Source organism: Emys orbicularis, chromosome 3 (genome assembly GCF_028017835.1).
Source record: "Emys orbicularis isolate rEmyOrb1 chromosome 3, rEmyOrb1.hap1, whole genome shotgun sequence".
Classification (NCBI taxonomy): domain Eukaryota; kingdom Metazoa; phylum Chordata; order Testudines; family Emydidae; genus Emys; species Emys orbicularis.
The window spans coordinates 114232187-114252276 of NC_088685.1; the positions used below are offsets into that span (position 1 = coordinate 114232187).

Consider the following 20090-nt stretch of genomic DNA (forward strand, 5'->3'; position numbering starts at 1 on the left):
GGCAGCTCACCTGTGGGACTTCTGCATTGCCAGTTCAATCAATCTTGAAGCCTCTTACATTCTATGGGTGCAAAATGAGCTTGCAGACCACCTAGGCAGATCATTTACAAGTCACCACAAGTGGGATCTACACCCAGATATAGCCAGATGCATTTTCCAGAAGTGGGGGAATCCCCAGAGAGATCTATTCACAACAAAACCAATAGGCAATGACATTAGTTTTGTTCCCTACAGGGTCGTAGTCCATATTCCATCACAGATGCTTTCGTACTATCCTGGTCGAACAAGCTCTGCTACGCTTTTCCCTCCAATTCTACTCTTTCACAGAGTGTTGCTAAAGATCAAACAGGACAATGCCCAAGTTATACTAGTAGCCCCGGCAGCACTGGTTTTCCACTCTCCTGGATCTGTTGGAGCCTCCAATATCGCTTCCTTTGGACTCGGAGCTAATTTTGCAGAATCATGGTTGGCTGCTCCACCTGAACATGCAAGCACTTCATTTAACAACCTGGAGGCTTCATGGCTAAATTCTAAAGAGGAGTCTTGCTCAGAGCAAGTTTGGGATTTTTTGCTAAAAAAAAAAATAGAAAGTCCTCCACCAGGGCTACTTACATTGCCAAGTGTAAGTGATTCTCCGTTTGCTCTTGTCAGTTCAGGGTTTCGCCAATACAGTCCTCAATCCAGCATAGTCTGGACTATCTATTGTACCTAAAACATTGAAATTGGGCTAAATAGTTCTATCAAGGTCCACTTGGCAGCAATATCATCTTTGTAACTCCACATGGACAACCATTTTATTTTTTCTAGCGGTACATCAATCAGATTTCTGAAAAGCCTGGAAATGTTATACTGTATCTACAGATACGATAACCTGGTCCTCCCTGGGACTTCAACTTAGTTTTGTCAAAGCTTATGGGGCCTCCGTTTGAGCCTTAAGCAACGTGCTCCTTGCTAGATCTATCAATGAAGGTGGCTTTTTTGGTAGTCATCACTTCAGCCTGGAGCGTGGTTGAGCTGCGTGCTTTGATATCTGAACCTCCTTATACAATTTCCTTTTAAGGACAAAGTATATCTGCACCATAATCCAAGAATTCTCTCTAAAATGGTATCTATTTTTGTATTAAGCTGTCCATTTACTTACCTAGTTTACCTGACACAGCACTTCAACAGAGGTGAACAAGGAAGAAGGGCTTTGGCATCCTACATAGACAGGACTAAACAATTTCATGTGTCAGCTCAACTATTGATGTCCATCGCAGCCAGGAATAAAAGTTCTCCCACACTCTTCACAGAGAATTTCATTGTGGATAGCATCCTGTGTTTGTTTGTGTATGTTATGAACTGGCTGGCATTTTCTCATCAAGCAAAGTATCTGCACATCTGACAAGATCACAAGCAGCCTCGGCGGCGTTTCTTGCGAAAGTCCTTATCCAGGATGTTTGTAGAGTGGCAGCTTGGTTTGCAGTCCACACATTTGCATCCCATTATGCCATCACTCATAGAAACGATGGTAAATTTGGGTGAGTTGTATTCCAGTCTGTGTACACACAGACTCCGATCCTCCACCTGCTTTATGGCTTGTGAGCCACCAAGAGCAGAGTGGACATGTGCAATCACTCGAAGAAGAAAAAGCAGTTACTGACCTGCTGTAACTGTTGTCCTTCCAGATGTGTTGCATGTGTGTCCATTCCATGACCCCTGCTCCTACTTCTCTGCAGTAGAGTTGTCCAGCAAGAAGGAGCAGAGTACATTCTGGGGCAGCTGGGTCCTTTATATTGGGACAAAGTGCTGCGCAGTAGTACAGGGCGCTCAAGCAGTCCCAACTGGTACCACTGCGGAAAAATTTCTGATTCCGTAGGTGGCGCCCACCAAGTGTGAAAGAAACATGTACAACACATATCAAAGAACAACAGTTACGGAAGTGTAGTAACTGTTTTTTACATATGATACCTTACCAGACACCTTTTATATACATGTTATGACAACAGTGTGTTGGGGTAGTGAGTGAGTCAGGCCAGACGTGTATTACAGTCGGCCCTCAGCCAGTGGGCATTTCAGGGCTTGTAAGGTGATAACATGTTAAGTTCTGCTCCAGAGAGAGGACGAGAAACAGAACGAACCACATGTGAGATGTTAGTCATATTACTAAATGAGTGCTATTGGATGTCTAGTTTCTATGACAATGAGCATAGCAAAAGAACCTATTTAGAATAAAACATAACATCAGATCAGTCCTGCCTGTATTAAGCATCACTCATCTAGCTCTTATCTTTACCAATTTCGTCCAGACACAGTGTGCGCCTATTAACTATTTTGGCCAGGTCAGATGAAATCTAGGCATAAAGCTGAATGTCATCAGCATAGTGAAAACACTGCAGCCATGTCTCCTTACTAACCGTCCCAATGGCCCCATATAAATGTTGAACAAGACAGGAGACAAAATGAAACCCTGCAAAACTCCACACAAACACTATCAGAGAGGAAGAGTTTGTCAGCACTGCCTTCTGAAAATACATTACGTATAAGGAAAGGGTTTAATCATGTTGATCCACAAACTAGTCAAAATCATCTCATGATCAGCTGATAGATTTAATGATATCAGCTCCATCACCAAGAAGAGAGTTACCAATACAACCATTGCATTCTCTCTGTCCCAGACCCAGGTTGGTACAAACATTGACCATGGTTACAGAGCTCTGAGACAGCTATTTTATATTCTATTCTAGATAGGTTTTTGAACTGAGCTTATCACTGTAGTATCTAATGTGAGAGATGTCTTGCTACAATGTTTTTAATAATCTTAACCAAAAAATGGAAGATTGGGTTTACAGAGTGGTAGTAGGCTAGTCAGTGGGCCAGATTTATCAAGGGATTTAGGTGCCTAAATTTTGTGGATCCACAAAACCCCTACTTAGCTCCTCCTAACCCTATTGGTGCCCAAACTCATTCAGCATTTCCTATTGCTAAGGCCCTACCAAATTCACAGCCTTAGCAATAGGAGATGCTGAATGAGTTTGGGCACCAATAGGGTTAGGAGGCGCCCTAAATGCATCACGGACCATGAAATCTGGTCTCTTGTGTGCTTTTACCCTATACTATAAAGATTTAATGGAGGAGACCAGCGTTTCTCACTTTGGGGGTCCTGATCCAAAAGGAAGTTGCAGGGAAGGGGTCACAAGGTTATTTTAGGTGGGTTGTGGTATTCCCACCCTTACTTCTGCTCTGCCTTCAGAGCTGGGTGGCTGGAGAGCATTGGCCGTTGGCCAGGCACTCAGCTCTGAAGGCAGTGCTTCCCCCCAGCATCGGCGCAGAAGTAAGGGTGGCAATATCATACCATGCCACCCTTACCCCTGCGCTGCTGCCTTCAGAGCTGGGTGGCTGGAGAGTGGCGGCTGCTGACTGAGGGTCCAGCTCTGGAGGCAGCAGCATGGAAATAAGGGTGGCAATACCATACCATGCCATCCTTACTTCTGTGCCGCTGCTGGCAGCGGCTTTGCCTTCAGAGCTAGGTCCAAGGCCAGCAGCCACTGCTCTCCAGCTGCCCAGCTCGGAAGGCAGCGCCGCTGGCTGCAGCAGTGCAGAAGTAAGAGTAGTAGAACTGCAACCCCCCCTACAATAACCTTGTGACCACCCTACAACTCCTTTTTGAGTCAGGATCCCTACAGTTACACTCTATGAAATTTCAGATTTAAATAGCTGAAATCATGAAATTTACAATTTAAAAAATCCTATGACAGTGAAATTGACCAAAATGGACCCTGAATTTGGTAGGGCCATAGTTATTGCTGTAATGGTTTCTGCCTCTGGGCCTGTACGCTGCTGGCTCAGGCAGATGTCCAGACACTCATCTCATGCCTAAGACACAGTGCGATCCTCAAACCAGGTGAAGATAGGCAGGGTAACACGTGTCTCACCTGTGTGGCCTGATCCGTTAGGCATGCTCAGAGCTGGACTATAGAGGCATCCTCTCTCTGTCTCTAGCTCAATTAATATGTAATTTTTTAATACAAAATGGAATGGCTTCAGCAGGAGAGACTGAGAGAGACCCATATCAGAATATTCCATAGTCCAGTGGTTTGGGCACTCACTTGAGAGGTGAGAAACCCCTATTTAAATCCTTTTTCCTCATCAGGCAGAGGGGGGAGTTGAACTGGGGTCTTCCATATCCTGAGTGTGTACTCTAATCACTGGGCTAAAGGTTATAAAGGAGGCCACTTCTGTCATCTATCCCCACCCTGGCAGTTTTTTGTGAAGGGAGGCAGACATCTAAGCTGTTGCAAGAATGGGATAGGTGTCTGCCTCCAAGAGAGAAGGTTCCTGGCTGTGGATCCCAAACAAAGATAGGTGCCTCCCTTCAGCTCTCACTTAAGTATCTAACTCTGGGAGAGGCACAGGATTTAAGACACACTCCTCTCCTCAGCATCTCCCTTTGACTAACCTATGCAGCATCCCACCTGGCTTGTTGGTTTTTGTGGATCCCATTTTCAGATGCCTATCTCTACCTACGCCTTGTGTGTGGCACCTAGGCACCTAACCCAGGGTTTTTGGATTTCAATGATTTTTCAAAGTGTCTAAAAGTTGCATGTTGCAGCTTTCTCTTTGTGGCTCCAAGCCCATGCCAAGCTATGGCTTCTTGAGCAGTGACCATATTGAAGTAAGAGAAGCCATCAATTTGCCTTCCTTCAAGAAAGTGTTGACAATCTATTGTGATTCATTTTTTCAAAGGGATTTATTGTATCTAGTGTTAAAATTATTGCTGATTTTGATGATGGGATACTTTTTCTTTCTTATTCAACCATTTCCTAGACATATTCAGCTGTTTCACTCTTGCAATTTTATTGAATGAAATGTAAACTTGTGCATATTTGCTTTGAAAAGACTGTGTGTGTGTGTGTGTGTGTGTGTGTGTGTGTGTGTGTGTGTGTGTGTGTGTGTGTGTGTGTGTAAAAATATAAAATATTGTAATATAGGTGAAAAAACACTTTCCAGTAGTTCAATGGAAAGTCCATAATCTGCTTTCCCAACAGGAAGAGTAAATGTTTCCATGAAGCAGAACTAATTTGTCTTTGCCTTGTTCAGTCATATAAAGAAGTTAATTAAGCAGTAGGAATTTAATTTACGTGATAGTTACACCATCTCCAGATAAGTATAAAACTGATTTATGGCTAGAATTAGATCAGGTGAGCTGCCTCTGTTTCAAAAAGCTATTAATTTTTATTATAAGTAATCAAACAATCATAAAAGGCGGAATCAGCAACTTGAAGAGAGCATTAGTAGATTTATTTAGTTATTGAGTGTTTTTACAATACTCAAGTTTTTGTTGTGGGCCTTTATTTAAAGGGACACTGTCAACTCAAAATTTTAAAATGTCCACTTAAGAAATAGCCTACAAGTAGTTTTTGGTATATACTTCCACTTAAATCTTGCTGCCATTTTTGTATTTTATAATCACACTTTATCTTCAAAATATTTTTCTCCTGTAGCTGTGTGAAAAGCCCAAACAAGTAAAACATTGAAACTTGGCTAAACATTATACTGTCAAATACACCAAGAAAACAAATTGAGAAATAGTAAAATATTTTGTTCATCTTTTACAGTATAGTTAACTTAGATGTTCATGGTAAGTTTTAAAAAAGTGTGATTTTTAAATTGTCACTTCAAATAAAAAAAAATCACAAACAATTAGAGAAATGGGTTTACTTTATATTTCTATAATTCAAGACCACTTTGCATATTTGTGTTAAAAATTAACTGTATTATTTTAAAGATGTAAATAACAAAGAACAACCAAATGGATTTTTAATCACCTATGTAATTGTTATAAAATTAACTAAAATTGAAATTACAGTAGTGGTGTTGCCAGTATTGGTGTTGCCAGTATTTTTATGGATTAGCATACCTAACAATGTGTTAGTGTCATTGAATTATGAATGGTTGGACAATATTCTGGCCTCAGATACAGGTGGAAAGCTTTTGCTGAAATTAAAAAGGGTTGTCAGCATTTCTAAGGAAAAAAATGTTCTCGTGTTTGAAAATCCTAAATATCTGTGGTTTTACTCTCAAAATCACTCTAAAATATTTATGCATTACATTAAAAAAAAGTTAAATATTTTTATTTCCTATTTGTAACAAACTTTTTGTTGCCAGCATTGGCCTGTTCAGTAAATGCAATGTTCTCTAATATTATCTCAATGTAGTGTGTATAACTTTTCCTCAAGCAATACAGTTTGTACATTCGCTTACTATGTAGTCAATTAATCAATTTCCATTTCATTCAAAATGAAGTTCTTTGACCTTCTATCACCTACATATTAAGCACCTGATGTTCCATAATTGTATGAGAACATTGCTGTTCTATTGCCATTCTACAGAATGTAAGAAAAAAACAAGTATTTATTCCTTCTTATTAAGTTATATTGCTGTACTTTGAAATACTTTGTGAATATAAGCTAGCAACATCACCATACCACATTAGATCCATTAGTATTTCAAGTACAGTGTCCTGCCTCTCATAGAGCCCCATATATGATACTTAGGAAGAAGGGAAACTTAAAGCACTTAGCTCCACAGTTCAACACATGATGCCATACGGAAGGGAGAAAAATGTTTTTTTAACCAGTGGGTGGTCAGCAGTACATCATCTGGTTTGAGATTTGATTGTTGTTTATTAATTTTGGGGGACTAACTTGGCCCAGAGAGTTAAAGGTGTTAATGTGACTGTCACTGCACAACATTAAACAGGCTTTGGGTATTGGAATACAGTGACTTCAGCCTGCTTAGTCCTATGGCAAACACATAGTTAAAAATTGTTTTTAATTATGTATTAAAGATACATAATTGTATGTATTATGTATTAAAGATACATAAAGGGGGAAAAGGAAAAGCTTTTGAAAAGTAAGGTATGAAGCAAGGCTTTCATTTTCACAATATTATTCCTTTTAGCTGTAGAGGAAGGAAGAAAAAACCTTTTCTAACAAGTTTTTTAGATGGTATTAAATATGTTGATAACTGACCTTTTGGGGTAAGAGAAGTTAGTTGAGATGGGCTGGGGCTGATGCTGTTGCTACTGTTAACGTCTGATCCCACTCCTAGAAAACAAAACAAGAGAAGCTTACACAAAAGAGGAAAGAAAAGAGCAACAAAAATTGAGCTTCCACCTCTGTGGCTGATTGAGTGAGTTTCAGCCTCACTGCTGGAGAAACACAGGCCCAGCACACATTCTGATCAGCCACTGCAAGTCCTGGCAAACTGGTACCTGCATTTGGCTGTTTTAGGGCACTGTCTTGAATTGCTTCTTTGGTCACGGGTTCACAGCAGTGTTGCAAAATATACAGTCTTTACTAGCTAAGCCAGACTCTTACTAAACAGAAGACCAATGCAAAGATATAGGAAAGAGAAGAAATAAGGTAGGGAAGGAAAATGACACAGTAGGGAAGGGGGCGGGATGGTACAGGAATCAAAGTCTTACATCCCAGGTGGTGTTTGGGATTTAGCCAGAGCCAGTGAAGGTGGCAGTGTCCTCTGGATTCCTTTCTCTGACTTTTGGTTTCATCTGGACTTCTCTCAAGATTAGGACAACAAAGGGCTAACTGCCACAGTGGATCCTGGGGTCCCAGGAGAGGGTGTGTTATGCAGCCTTGATGGTGAAGCTTGCCTCTTTTGGTTCACTCATCTCTCAGCTAACAGTTGGTTAGATTTTTCTCCCCCAAAGTCTTTAAGGACCCCAAAAAGAAGTGATGGGTGGAATAGCTCATTTGCTCATTATTTTGTCCACCAATTAAGCCTAATTTCCAACACACCAATTTTGGTTAATTGATATCCGGTCCCACACTTGTCTTGTTTACCAAACATCATTTTAACACCATCCTTGAGTTATATTAGTATATATTTTGTTTGGATTAATTCAGTCTTTGTATCTCATTGGTACCTATCAACATCTGTTATTATAGGTGATTGGAACATTTTATAAATGTTTATTAGCTTTCCCACAATTAGGCTTACAATTGGGGTAGGTTTATGAGCCCCTCAGTATTACAACACTTCCTTTTTCCTAAAGTTGACTTAAAAAGAGAGGCCGGGGGAAGCTGCTGTGTTTCATATACTATCTCTGAGCTTTATGTGATGTGCTACAGGGCAGAAGAGATAAAGCACTCAGAATAGGTGAGTGTTTGTAGAGATTTAGGGGTACATTGGATAAAGGTTTTCTGTTAACTGGAAAGAAGGGGACATCTGTGAAGTTTATCAGGCAGGTCAGTTATAAAAGAGGAGACATCCTGTTACTTCAAAGGGCTCAAGCTATTATGACCATAGAGCTTTGTAAGCACAAAATAGTTCATACTCCAAATTGCACAATAAGGAGACTTAAGCAGTAAACATCATAGTACTATTTCAACCCATCTCTGACAGGATCCTCTGATGTGGGATGTCCGTGCAACTGGATGTTTGACAGCACATCTGAACTGGCTCTGCCATTAACTATGTCTTTTGCAGAGAACTCTTCTCCCAGGCCTGTGTCAGGAAGTTAAGTTATGTGGTGTTAACAAAACCAAAAAAAATGTTAGTCTCTGACATCTGACAATCCATTCCCCTTCAATTGCTCAGGTTGTAGCACTTAACTCTGACCTCCATCAATAGTCAAAGCTACAGACCGAGTACACACTGTATGGATAGCTATTTCCAGTTACTCTAAATGTATCTACCATTAGTTGTGTCCTCTTGAACTCATATTATGGGGCAATGGGAAAACTGATCATTCTTTCCTTTTCAGTACCTTTCATTGTCATAAATGCCTGTTTTATTTCCAGGGAGCCTTTTATCATTCTGTCGGGAGGCTTGTCATATGATACTGTAGGAAGAAGACCCTGTTTAACAGTCATGCATGGGAAAAGCACTGCTGTGCTAGAAATGGATTATTCTATTGTTGATTTTCTAACCCTCTGTGAAACTCCGTACCCTAATGGTAGGTTCTGTAAAGATTATACTTTTACCCATTCTCTTTGTAGCTTTACTCTGCCAGAATACTCCTTACTCCTGCCTCACTATTATATCTCTGTGAGGGACAGGACTGGAACACTAACATCTGTTGTAGCTATTGTCTGTCAAGTTTTGTTTCAGCATTCTTTTGAAGGTGAAATAGGTTTCATAATAAACCCCAACATCAATTATAATGTTCTGGAAAAGAATTAGTAATTACATGTGGTTTTTCCTCCTTTTAAAAAATAGTACAATTTATTAAATTTGCATGCATACAAGCATTTATAAAATACATCTGTATGCATTACAATGCAAAGACAGTTATAAATAATATTAATAATGATTAGCACTTACCCAAGCCTTTTAATCTACAGTGATTGTGTAAATATTTACTAATTATTGTAACATTCCTGTGAGGTTGGTAAGTAAGTTATCCATGTTTTACAGGCAGGAAACCTTCATCAGAGATTAAGTAGTTTGCCCAAATGGACAGAGAAAGCACAATGTTTCATCTGGGATTAGAAATTGGTTTCTGGTACTATGTTCTGTGCTCAGGCCATTAGAATACATCTCTTTATTGTCTATTAGAAATGCCTATTAGAAGTGTATTATCTATTGTCTATTAGAAGTGTACCTATTGAAGAAATACCTTTTGTAGATTATTAGAATAGTATGTCAATACATCTAATGTGTAAATTTTCAGTGTTGAAATGTTAGATATTACATCACATGCTCAGAATAGAGATCACTGTAAAAATGAGTTGTTGAATCATGTCAGCAATATATTCAAACTAATGTTTTAAATGAAAGCATTACATTATTTTTGTGCGTGTTCCAGGGCTTGCAATTGAAAAAAGAAATGAAATTTCATAAGGGAGAAAAGTTTGTGCACATCCCCACTCTAGGAAGTCACCTGTCAAGTCTCAAGACCCAGAGTTATTCAAAGCAGTAAAACTTTTAGTGTATATGTCCGACATCCACAGATCTAAATGTTCTAAACCATGGTTACAAAAGACCCCAGTCACATATCCTTCTGTAGTGCCTCTTTTTCCATTAGCTAGAGCAACCACTGAACTTGCTGGTTCATTTCTATTTTCCTCATCTTGTTGTTTGCTAGTTAATTAATTACTAACAGCTATTTTTATTTATAGTTCTTACTGGATGCGGGTTTGGAGTTGTGGTAGGCTGATACTGAACTACTGTGAACTCTCAGTCATAAATTTGAGTATAGGTGTACCTCAGAGGTCCCAATGGTGGACATTGAGACACAGCAAGGTTCTTTTAAGAGTACTTTTTGTACTAGCTACATACTTGTAGCAGATGAGTATGTTCAATGTCTTGGTGGTGGGACTTGCATGTTGCTCACCCAGTCTTACCTTTAAACTTTTTGCCAAAGGCTGAAAGGATAGAGGTGCAGTTGACCATCAAGAAAGAACAAGATCTGTCCAAACAAGTATTGCACACTGCTCATGTCTCCAACATTGTGGTTCATTTGCTGTCCACAGAAATTCTAGTTTGCTGGCATTCGTGGCTCAGAATGTCTGGCCTACTCCAAGTTAAAATTCTGGAATTGCCTTTTAATTCTCCAGATTTTGGTACCACACTGGTGCTCCTTTCAGGTGGACAGTCCTTCAGTTCCTTTTGTAAATTAGGTCATTTACTGTTTCCTACTCTCACATAGTGAAGATCTGCAGAAGCAATTCTGTGAGGGGAAATAAGGTTACTGTTAGTAACTGGAGTTCTGAAAATATTGCTTTTGCAGATCAAAACACCTTCCTTCCCACGTCTGTCTTTTGAAATGGATTTAATTGAGAGGGAGAGGAAATGAAGATAGGTGGATGAGGTCTACAACCTCAATTTTGAACATAACAGATTTGTGAATACCTGTGCATGCTCTAATGGTGTTACTGCTTATGGCTAGTAAAGTGTGTGGTATGCAATCTCCTGCAATGTGGACTGCTGAGCCTATATGTTAGGAGAACTAAAATGACTAATATGTAACCTTTCTTTTTGTCTGTTTTTAGATTTTCAGGAACCATATGCTGTGGTGGTTCTTCTAGAAAAGGATTTAGTACTTATAGACCTTGCACAAAATGGGTAAGAATCTAGGGTGTAATGGAGGGTATATGGAGTGTCAACTTAATGGCAGGCCGCTGTGTATCCATTTGATGTCACCTATCAACGCTCCACTTGCAAATGAAAATAATTTTTAATGAGACTTACTGGAACTATGTTTGAGATTGCCTTACTAAAACTCCCAAATGGACTCTTGACAAGCAAATCCTTTTTAAAGAGCATCTAAGTTTCTGTTCTACATTTTGGTTTTAAGGACTAGATTTTATTTAAAAAATTTCTACTTCCATATTTTTATAATCACACAGAACTTCTGAGTATGGCCTACTCTCTGGCAGGTAGGTGTAACATGGCATACATTTATAATTGAGTACCATATTGTTCTATTTCTGCCAAGTTTATTGGCTTCCAGCTAATAAGAGAGAACTTCTAGTGATTTCATTCATGCTAAGCCCATCAGGAGAAAGTTCTTTGATGCTCTGCACCTAGCAGCCAGTAGTCTGCTAGCATTATAGTATTTTGCTAAGATTGTAAACTCTTTGTACAAGGATTGCCTTTTGTTCTGTTTTTGTATAATGTCTAGCAAACCAGAGTCTTAGATTCTAGGACTGGAAGGGACCTCGAGAGGTCATCGAGTCCAGTCCCCTGCCCTCAAGGGGTTCGGAGTATGGGAGGGGGCTCTGGACTGAGGCAGGGATTTGAGGTGTGGGAGGGGGTACAGGCTCTATGCTAGGGGTGCAGGTTCCAGGGTGGGGCTGGAAATGAGGGGTTTGGGGTGTGGGAGGGGGCTCTGGTCTGGGGCTGAGGGGTTGGGTTGTGAGGGGAAGGGGATTGAGGGCTCCGGTTGGGGCTCCAGACTCTCGGGTGGGGGTGAGGGGTTTGGGATGTAGGAGAGTGCTCCAGGCTGGGACTGAGGGGTTCAGAGGGCAGGAGGGAGATATGGGCTGGGGCTGGGGGTTGGAGCACGGGAGGTGGGGAAGGGGGCAGGCTCTTGGCGGCCCTTATCTCAAACAGCTCCTGGAAGTAGCTGCATGTCCTCCCTCTGGCTCCTAGGCGGAGGCGTGGCCAGGCGGCTCTGCCCACTGCCCCATCCACAGGCCGCCCCCGCAGCTCCCATTGGCCAGAGTTCCTGGCCAATGGGAGCTGTAAAGCCGGCGCTTGGGATGGGGGCAGCGCACAGAGCCCCCTGGCTGCCCCTATGCTAGGAGCCGGAAGGGGGACATGCCACAGTTTCCAGGAGCCATGCAGAGCCATGGCAGGCAGGGAGCCTGCCTTAGTCCTGCTGCACCACCAACCGGACTTTTAATGGCCCGATCTGCAGCGCTGACCAGAGCCACCAGGTTCCCTGGCAACCCTAATCTTAAACTCAGCATCCTTAGTCCACACATAGAAATAATTTTCTTTATTTAGGGGAATTGATTTTTGTGTGTCTATTTATTTAGAGAAATTGGTCAAAGCGTACTAGGTAATGAAGAGTGGAGGGTGAGTGAGGCAGTCTAAGATACCTGACTGAAAAGAGAACAAGATTTAAAAAAAGGAGAGTTGAGACTTCATACCTTCCTCCTGGAAACATAGACCCAAGAGTCAGAAATCAACTTTTATCTGCAGAGCACAAGAACTAGAGCTCAGTAACTTACTTTTTCATTTCTGCTGCTACAGAACCATTAAGTAGTCGTCTCTACAGTGACAATTTTAAAAACTTATATTACAAGGATAGTAAATATCTTTTCAGCATCTTCATCAGCTGAGCGAGCAACCTTTGCAGAGTGCAGTAGCTGCATTTAATTGTTTTGCACTGTAGGCACATTTATTATTTGTGGTTTATGCATAATGCTACCCAGAGTGTGCTAAATACTTTTCAGACAGACAAGAAGGCATGGTTCCTGCCCTAAGAAGCGGACAATCCAATCTGCACCATTTCTGTAACTTATTTGGCAGATAGTAAAGTTATACAAATATTTTTTAAGTAAATTGACAGGCTTCAGTTCTTCATTTATATTCTGGATTAAATTGATCACTTTTCTTTTGTTGGATTAACAATGTTTCCCTTTCCTCCAATAAAGGTATCCTATATTTGAGAATCCCTATCCTTTGAATATACATGAATCTCCTGTTACCTGTTGTGAATATTTTGCTGATTGTCCTGTGGACCTCATTCCTGCACTTTATTCAGTTGGGGCTCGACAGAAACGTCAAGGTTACAGTAAAAAGGTATGGTATAGTGTGCATATACTTATTTGATAATGCCAGTGTAAAGTGTCATTTATTTCAATCCGTTATTATTAACCTTCTAGGAATGGCCTATCAGTGGAGGCAACTGGGGTTTGGTCACTCAGAGCTACCCTGAGATCATTGTTACAGGGTAAGTGATAACTAAAATAACTAGAGTGCATTTTTATAGTTCATATTCACATAACCTGTAGAAAACAAAATAATTTGTATGGGAGGGTGAATAATTAATGGAATGTACAAAAAACTCATCATAAAAAAAACCTACAAGTAATAGCTTTTGTATAACACACTGAAAAAATATGGTTGATATGTATCTATTACGTACACTGGGTGATGATATTCTGTCTGTGCAACTCTATCAAAGTGTTTGGACTTAAAACAAAGTGAAGCCAACTATATGTTGAAAAGAGAACCATAACCTCATGCAAAAGCAGGATGGGAGCAGAGTCATTGTTACCAACTTGCTTTTGTGGGAGATTCTCATCTCATTGTCACATAATTTGTAGACAATTACTAAAATACCTGATACATTATTGCATATTGCATAATATATCTAGAAACAACAGTTACTTATGCTCTTTGCAAAAAAAAAAAAAAAAAAAAAACCACTTTTTCTTCCTGGATTCCTTCATTGTACTTTCTTGTCTCTAGTATCCATCATTGTTATAATAACAGAATCATTGAATTGTAGGGTGGAAGATGCCACATGTCATCTAGTCCGTCCCCTCATACTAAGGCAGGACCAAGCATACATAGACCATCCCTGAGAAGTGGTTGTCTAACTTGTTCTTAAAAACCTCCAACAAGGATTCCACAACCTCCCTAGCTAACCTGATCTAGTGCATAACTATTGTTATAATTATAACTATAATTTTATAATTCCAGTCAGGAAGTGTATCCACTAGAATAAGCTGCCACCTCAAACATATTGCATTTGCTTGTTGTCACTAATTCTTAAATATATTTTCCTTTGCTATTTATAACTCTTTGATAATGTTTAAACCATTTTAATTGACATCATAGGCTTTCTTGAAACACTGCTTTTAAATATATGTTCATGTTTAGATAGCTGTTGAGTTCAGTAATCAAAGGATTACCAACCTGTCAGTCTTTTTCTTCTAAATGAGAATAAGTCCCAACAACTCCACTCTAAAGGAGTAGCAGGAAAAAGTCAAAAGGGGTTCTGAAAGACCAGGCAGGACAGCATTGGAAGAACGTGAGCCAGAACTAAACATTTATTGTATATTTCTTTAGCACTCAAAGGCACCAATCAGAATTAGGAACCCATTGAACTAGGCACTGCACAGAAATTCAGAAGGATGCTGTCCCTGCCTAGAAGATTTGTGACTTTGTGAAGTCTGTGACTTTATGCAATGTTTCCGTAGAACATGCTGGTCCCAGCATATTAGAGAGACAAGGTGGGTTAGGTAATATGTTCTCTTGGATCAACTTCTGTTGGTGAAAAAGACAAGCTTTCAAGCTTGGGTCAATAAAAGGTACTACTTCACCCACCTTGTCTCCCTATTAGTCTGTGATTGACATTTTCAGAGGGGCCTAAGCAAATTAGATGTCTGTGCCTAATCCCTATTGAACTTCAATTGATTTGGGCATGCAACTCTCTTAGAAAAATTCAGAACTCTTAAAATGTCTCAAGCTGTGTACCAGAAACTGAGGCACCTGAAATCACTAAGCACTTCTTAAAATCTTTGCCATGGTACTTACTGGTAGTGCAACAGAGTCATAATACTAATGCTAGCTCTGTGGTTTATGCTAACTCACTAATGTAATCTAGTCTAAATCTCCCCTACTCATTGCTAACCCCCTTATTTTTTCCAAGAACATGTGGTTTTTAATTTTTAATTTTATTTCATAGGCATGCTGATGGGTCAATCAAGTTTTGGGATGCTTCCGCAAGTAAGTATTTTGAATAATTATCGTAACTTACTCAGACAGCCGAAGAGTTCCCTAAACTTGCATGCTTCTGTAGTATAATTGCTGGCAAGCTGTTCTCATGTTATCTGCTTCACACACTGTCAGTGCCTTATGTTAATCTTTGAATTGTAATAGACTTAACTTGGGTCTATCAATTTTTTTTAATAGTTTAGTGTTTGACTGATTTTTACTTCCCCAAAAGAAAACAAATTATTAGAGCAGGCTGGAACAAGAAATGGGAATTTTGACATTCTTAAAACCTCTGTCTTATTTTCCTGGCGTTCTCCTCTCTTGGCACATAGGAGAAAGGAGAGAGGAGAAGGGCAGAAAAACAGATGAATTTTAGTGAGGTACCTCTGTGTCTATATTTTGTTCTTTCTAATGCAAAAAGTAACAAGTGTATATTTACAAAATATAAGCTCACGTTAAATAATAGCAGCTAGAAATAGTTGTTTCCCACAGTTCTTGCTAGCAAAGCACAAAAAAGAATTAAGTTCCTCTATAAATGCACCCAAATAATTCAGTGGTCCTAAGCTTAGAGAGTAAACTATTTCCGATACAGTTTTGAATTAGAAGAGCATTGTTGACACTAGTATGCAAAGAAGTACATACACATATTTAGAGTCATGTTGTGTCATTGGTATTCAAGCACAGCTCAAAAGGAAGAAATTTATCCTTTATATGTTGTAGGAGTACTACATTTCCTGGTGCATGGATATCCTGTTTTGTAACTCTTCCATCTTCACCTGATTTCTTTCTAGGAGAAATTAACTGATTTTAGCGTAGATTAATGAAGTTCTAAGGGCTTTTTCCTTTTTAAATGTCTAAATGTGGATATATTTTCGTGAAAGAACTGAGAATGTTAACACTGTGTAACCCTGCTTCTGTGCTTCCCTCTTGCTGAAAATTGTTTGGTTACCTTTGTAAAGGGAAAAAGGCGTGAAAAAGGAGAAATGAATTACAGAAAGATATCTGTTTAAATTGAAAAGTAACTTTGTTATATATTCTTATTTATTCCTAGTAACACTGCAAGTACTTTACAAGCTAAAAACAGCTAAAGTATTTGAAAAATCACGAAATAAGGATGACAAGCCAAACACAGATATAGTAGATGAAGATCCATATGCCATTCAGATCATCTCGTGGTGTCCAGAAAGTAGGATGCTGTGCATAGCAGGAGTTTCTGCACATGTCATTATTTACAGGTTCAGCAAACAGGAAGTGACAACAGAAGTCATTCCGGTAATAGTATCACTTTTTTAATTGTATGGATTTTGGCTGTAATAGAAATATATTGATGGTTTGGATTTTTATCATGATTCATCCTGTTGCTTAAATTCTCATACATAGGAGAAGTTCAAAACTAGGAGCAGCTTTTTGCAAAAAAAATTGAATAAAAGTTTTATTTCCCTATTTGTATCTTTTTATAGGAGTTGGATGTGTGTCTTTAATAGGCCCAATTCAGCAAAGCACTAAAGCACCTGCTTAACTTTAACTTCATTGGCACTTAAGCATGTGCTTAAGTTCCTCTACTGGTTCCTAGTCAGGTTCCTATACCAGTTAAAGGTTTTGGTTCTAATTTTAAAAGCAATTGATGAATCAAGGCCAGGCTGCATCAAAGGTCAAATTTCAATCTGTAAACCACTGCTTTGGGTGAGAGCAGGAGACAGAGTATTCTCAAGGGGATCTGGCTATAGAACAGTCTTCCGAATTTCTTTGGGAAATTGTTGCAATGCCTTTCTCTTTGGGAAAGCCTCTGCACCATAAATGACACTCGCCAGTCAAACACGTCTTTTATTCCACTCTTAACCTCCCCCTCCCTCCCCCGGCACCAAAAACAAACCTACCCAAAGCAGAGTTACAACTCCATAGATGGAGAACTGCCAGAGATGCTCTGAAGGCCATTAGAGATTTTGCTATTGTTACTGATCTTACATGGAAGACTTTCAGGTACTAGGGTGATGGGTGGCAGTACAAAAACTCAAAGATAGATCTAGGTGAGAGTTTTATTGAATTAATGTCATACTGTATGCCTGCATACCCATATACAAAACTGTTAAGAGATGATAAATTATTTTGAACTCTATAACAAATATGACATCATTAGTTTTTAAATTCTTTATAATGTGTCCTAAACAAAGTTTAATCACAATGCAGTTCTTCTGGTTTTAATATTATTTCTTGGGTAAAGCCTCTGAGGATTTAAGCATGCTTTCTTTTATTTATCTTTTGACGTTACCTGTGTATAACAATGGGTAATTAACCCAAAGGTTATTTTAGCAGGTACATGCTTCTAAATGATTGTTTAAAAAGTTTTTAAACTGTTCTTCAAGATAGTATAGTTTTACAAATTACTGTAAAACTTGCTATATATCAACCTATGTGTTAAGTTCTGGTTGATAGCTGACAAAAATATTTGGTTGAGGGGAAAAATAGAAAAGAGGGGAAATCCACCCTCCAAAAACTGTACTAAAATGATGATAAGGCTATAATAGAGGAAAAGAACTAAGCAAGAGAAATTTGAATTAAGGGTGAAATCTGTCTAATGTTTTCTAAAGTGTAGAGATCAGCACAGTGGGAAAACTCATTATGTTGTTTTGATGTATCCAGTTCTACCCAGTGTTACAGTATGGTACAGTTCACCCTTAACTTTGAGTTCCATTCTTTTTACCTATTTCTCCTAAAAGAGATTGCAGTAACTACATAAAGAAAGTGCTGTTTCATGACTGAGAAATTTTACTGTTGACATAGTATGAGAATAACACATAGGCCCTGATTTTTAAAGGTATTTAGGTGTTGCTGCGTGCTCAGTGTCATAATGCCTAGCTGATTTAGGAGCCTAAATCTCAGTTTCATAAGGGATTTAGGCTTCTAAGTACCTAAATCCCTTTTGAAAATGAGATTTAGGCAAATCAGTTAGGCATCCTGACACTGAGTGCAGCAACACCTAAATACCTTTTAAAAATCTGAGCCTTACCCCTTATGTATGTAGTATTTCATTTTTGTTCAGCAAAGAGCTGCAAAAAGTGGTGATATTCTTGAACTGCTTTTCTGTACAAAAGGTGGCCTGACATATTGATCGTCCATTTGAGTTTTTATTAGCACTTTACTTAATTCACATATACGTTTCTCTGGCTTTCAAGAGGCAAATGTGGGAATCAAAGGAGAGTGGTTTTCATAGAGAAGAAAGATAGTGTATTTTATTGTTGCTTTTGCTTTGGTTTAATTTACAGATGCTTGAAGTACGGCTGTTGTATGAAATAAATGATGTAGAATCTCCAGATGGTGAGCAAGCACCACCGTTGCCAACTCCAGGCACAGGTTCCAATCCTCAGTCCATTGCCCCCCAGTCACATCCATCTACAAGCAGCAGCTCATCTGATGGGCTCCGTGATAATGTCCCATGTTTAAAGTAAGTGTAAGAACATGGAAAGTTTATGGTGCACTTTTGTTTATAATATTGTATCTTCTTATTTTCATTGATCATAACCTTGACAAGACTACGCTGACATAAACTCCCAGCAGGGGGATTGAGGAACCCTAAAGTGGGGGAGTAAAGAGAGAATGGAGGGCACACACAGAGCCCGTGTCTTGTGGAGAAATGGGAGACCCTTGAATAGGACGGTATTCAAAACCTCTGGTGCAACCAATTCTCGATATTTGTTCCAGGCAAGCTATCTGTCTAAAAATCCACTTTCTCACCTTGCACTCTTGTGCCCTTCTGTCATACCAGCAACCTTAGCCTGAAAGCCCCTGCCTACCTCAGTTAGCCATACTTACACACCATATTCAAATCCCTCTTCAATATAAACTTCTTCCATTAAAGCTACAATTCCTAATTCTCCCCTCTTAGAAACACAGAATCTGTGAAACATTTTCTCTATTAAAGCCATCATATGATACTAGTGCTGTTAACCCTTGTCCTGCACTTTCCCATCCCTCGGTTTTTAGAATCATTACTCAGGTTGTTTTAAGTAGTAAATCTAAGTATCATCACAAATAATGGGAACTAAGGTGAAATGAACACTTTTGGTGCATTATTCTTATTTATTTATATTGTGTGTATTCATTTGGTAGATTGTAAAATTCAATAATTCTCAGTCTCCCTGCCTTGTACAAGTTAATTAGATCCTGTTGTATCAAAGTGGAGAGATGAATATAAAGACATTATACATTATTTTTATATTGCAGAATAAAAAGCTCTCCCCTCAAACAGTCTGCAGGCTACCAGATTGAACTAGTTATTCAGCTGGTATGGGTGAGTGGAGAACCTCCGCAGCAGTTAACCAGTTTGGCAGTGAACTCCGCCTATGGTCTGTAAGTATATTCTGTACTTTTTACTAGTTTTCTAATAAATTTCACTAGAGTGGCTGTCATTTAAAAAGTCCACATTTCTTTATACCCACTATGTAGGAATATTGGAGATGCTATCAGTTTTCCCCTATACACCTCTACCCCGATATAACGCGACCCGATATAACACTAATTCGGATATAATGCGGTAGAGCAGTGCTCCGGGGGGGGGGGGCGGCTGCGCACTCCGGCGGATCAAAGCAAGTTCGATATAACGCGGTTTCACCTATAATGCGGTAAGATTTTTTGGCTCCCGAGGACAGTGTTATATCGAGGTAGAGGTGTACTTAAAATAAATAGCTGCAATATTTGTATAGTAACTGGTGATATCTTTTGGCACATTTTGATTTTTTAATGGTAACCATGGTAATCAGTCATTTAAAGTATGTTTATAAACCTGGATTTATAAACTGTTACTGAATATCCTAAACTAATCTATTTGAATTTATATTAAAAAAAAAAAAAAAAAAAAGCATTGATGATTCTCTGAACAGAACTTGAAAGTTATATGTACAAAAAGACATGTA

At 39.2% G+C, this 20090-nt stretch overlaps 1 protein-coding gene across 4 annotated transcripts in view; it reads left to right on the forward strand.

Moving 5' to 3' along the window:
• The window catches only part of STXBP5 (syntaxin binding protein 5), a 179381-nt gene that overhangs the window by 107233 nt on the left and 52058 nt on the right, over nucleotides 1-20090 (forward strand). For all 4 annotated transcript variants that reach the window (XM_065400761.1, XM_065400762.1, XM_065400763.1 and 1 more), the window contains exons 10-17: nucleotides 8805-8959; nucleotides 10998-11070; nucleotides 13110-13257; nucleotides 13341-13408; nucleotides 15152-15192; nucleotides 16232-16452; nucleotides 18444-18622; nucleotides 19402-19527. In XM_065400761.1, coding sequence (XP_065256833.1) covers nucleotides 8805-8959; nucleotides 10998-11070; nucleotides 13110-13257; nucleotides 13341-13408; nucleotides 15152-15192; nucleotides 16232-16452; nucleotides 18444-18622; nucleotides 19402-19527 — 1011 coding nt within the window. The remainder of the gene's footprint in view (nucleotides 1-8804; nucleotides 8960-10997; nucleotides 11071-13109; nucleotides 13258-13340; nucleotides 13409-15151; nucleotides 15193-16231; nucleotides 16453-18443; nucleotides 18623-19401; nucleotides 19528-20090) is intronic.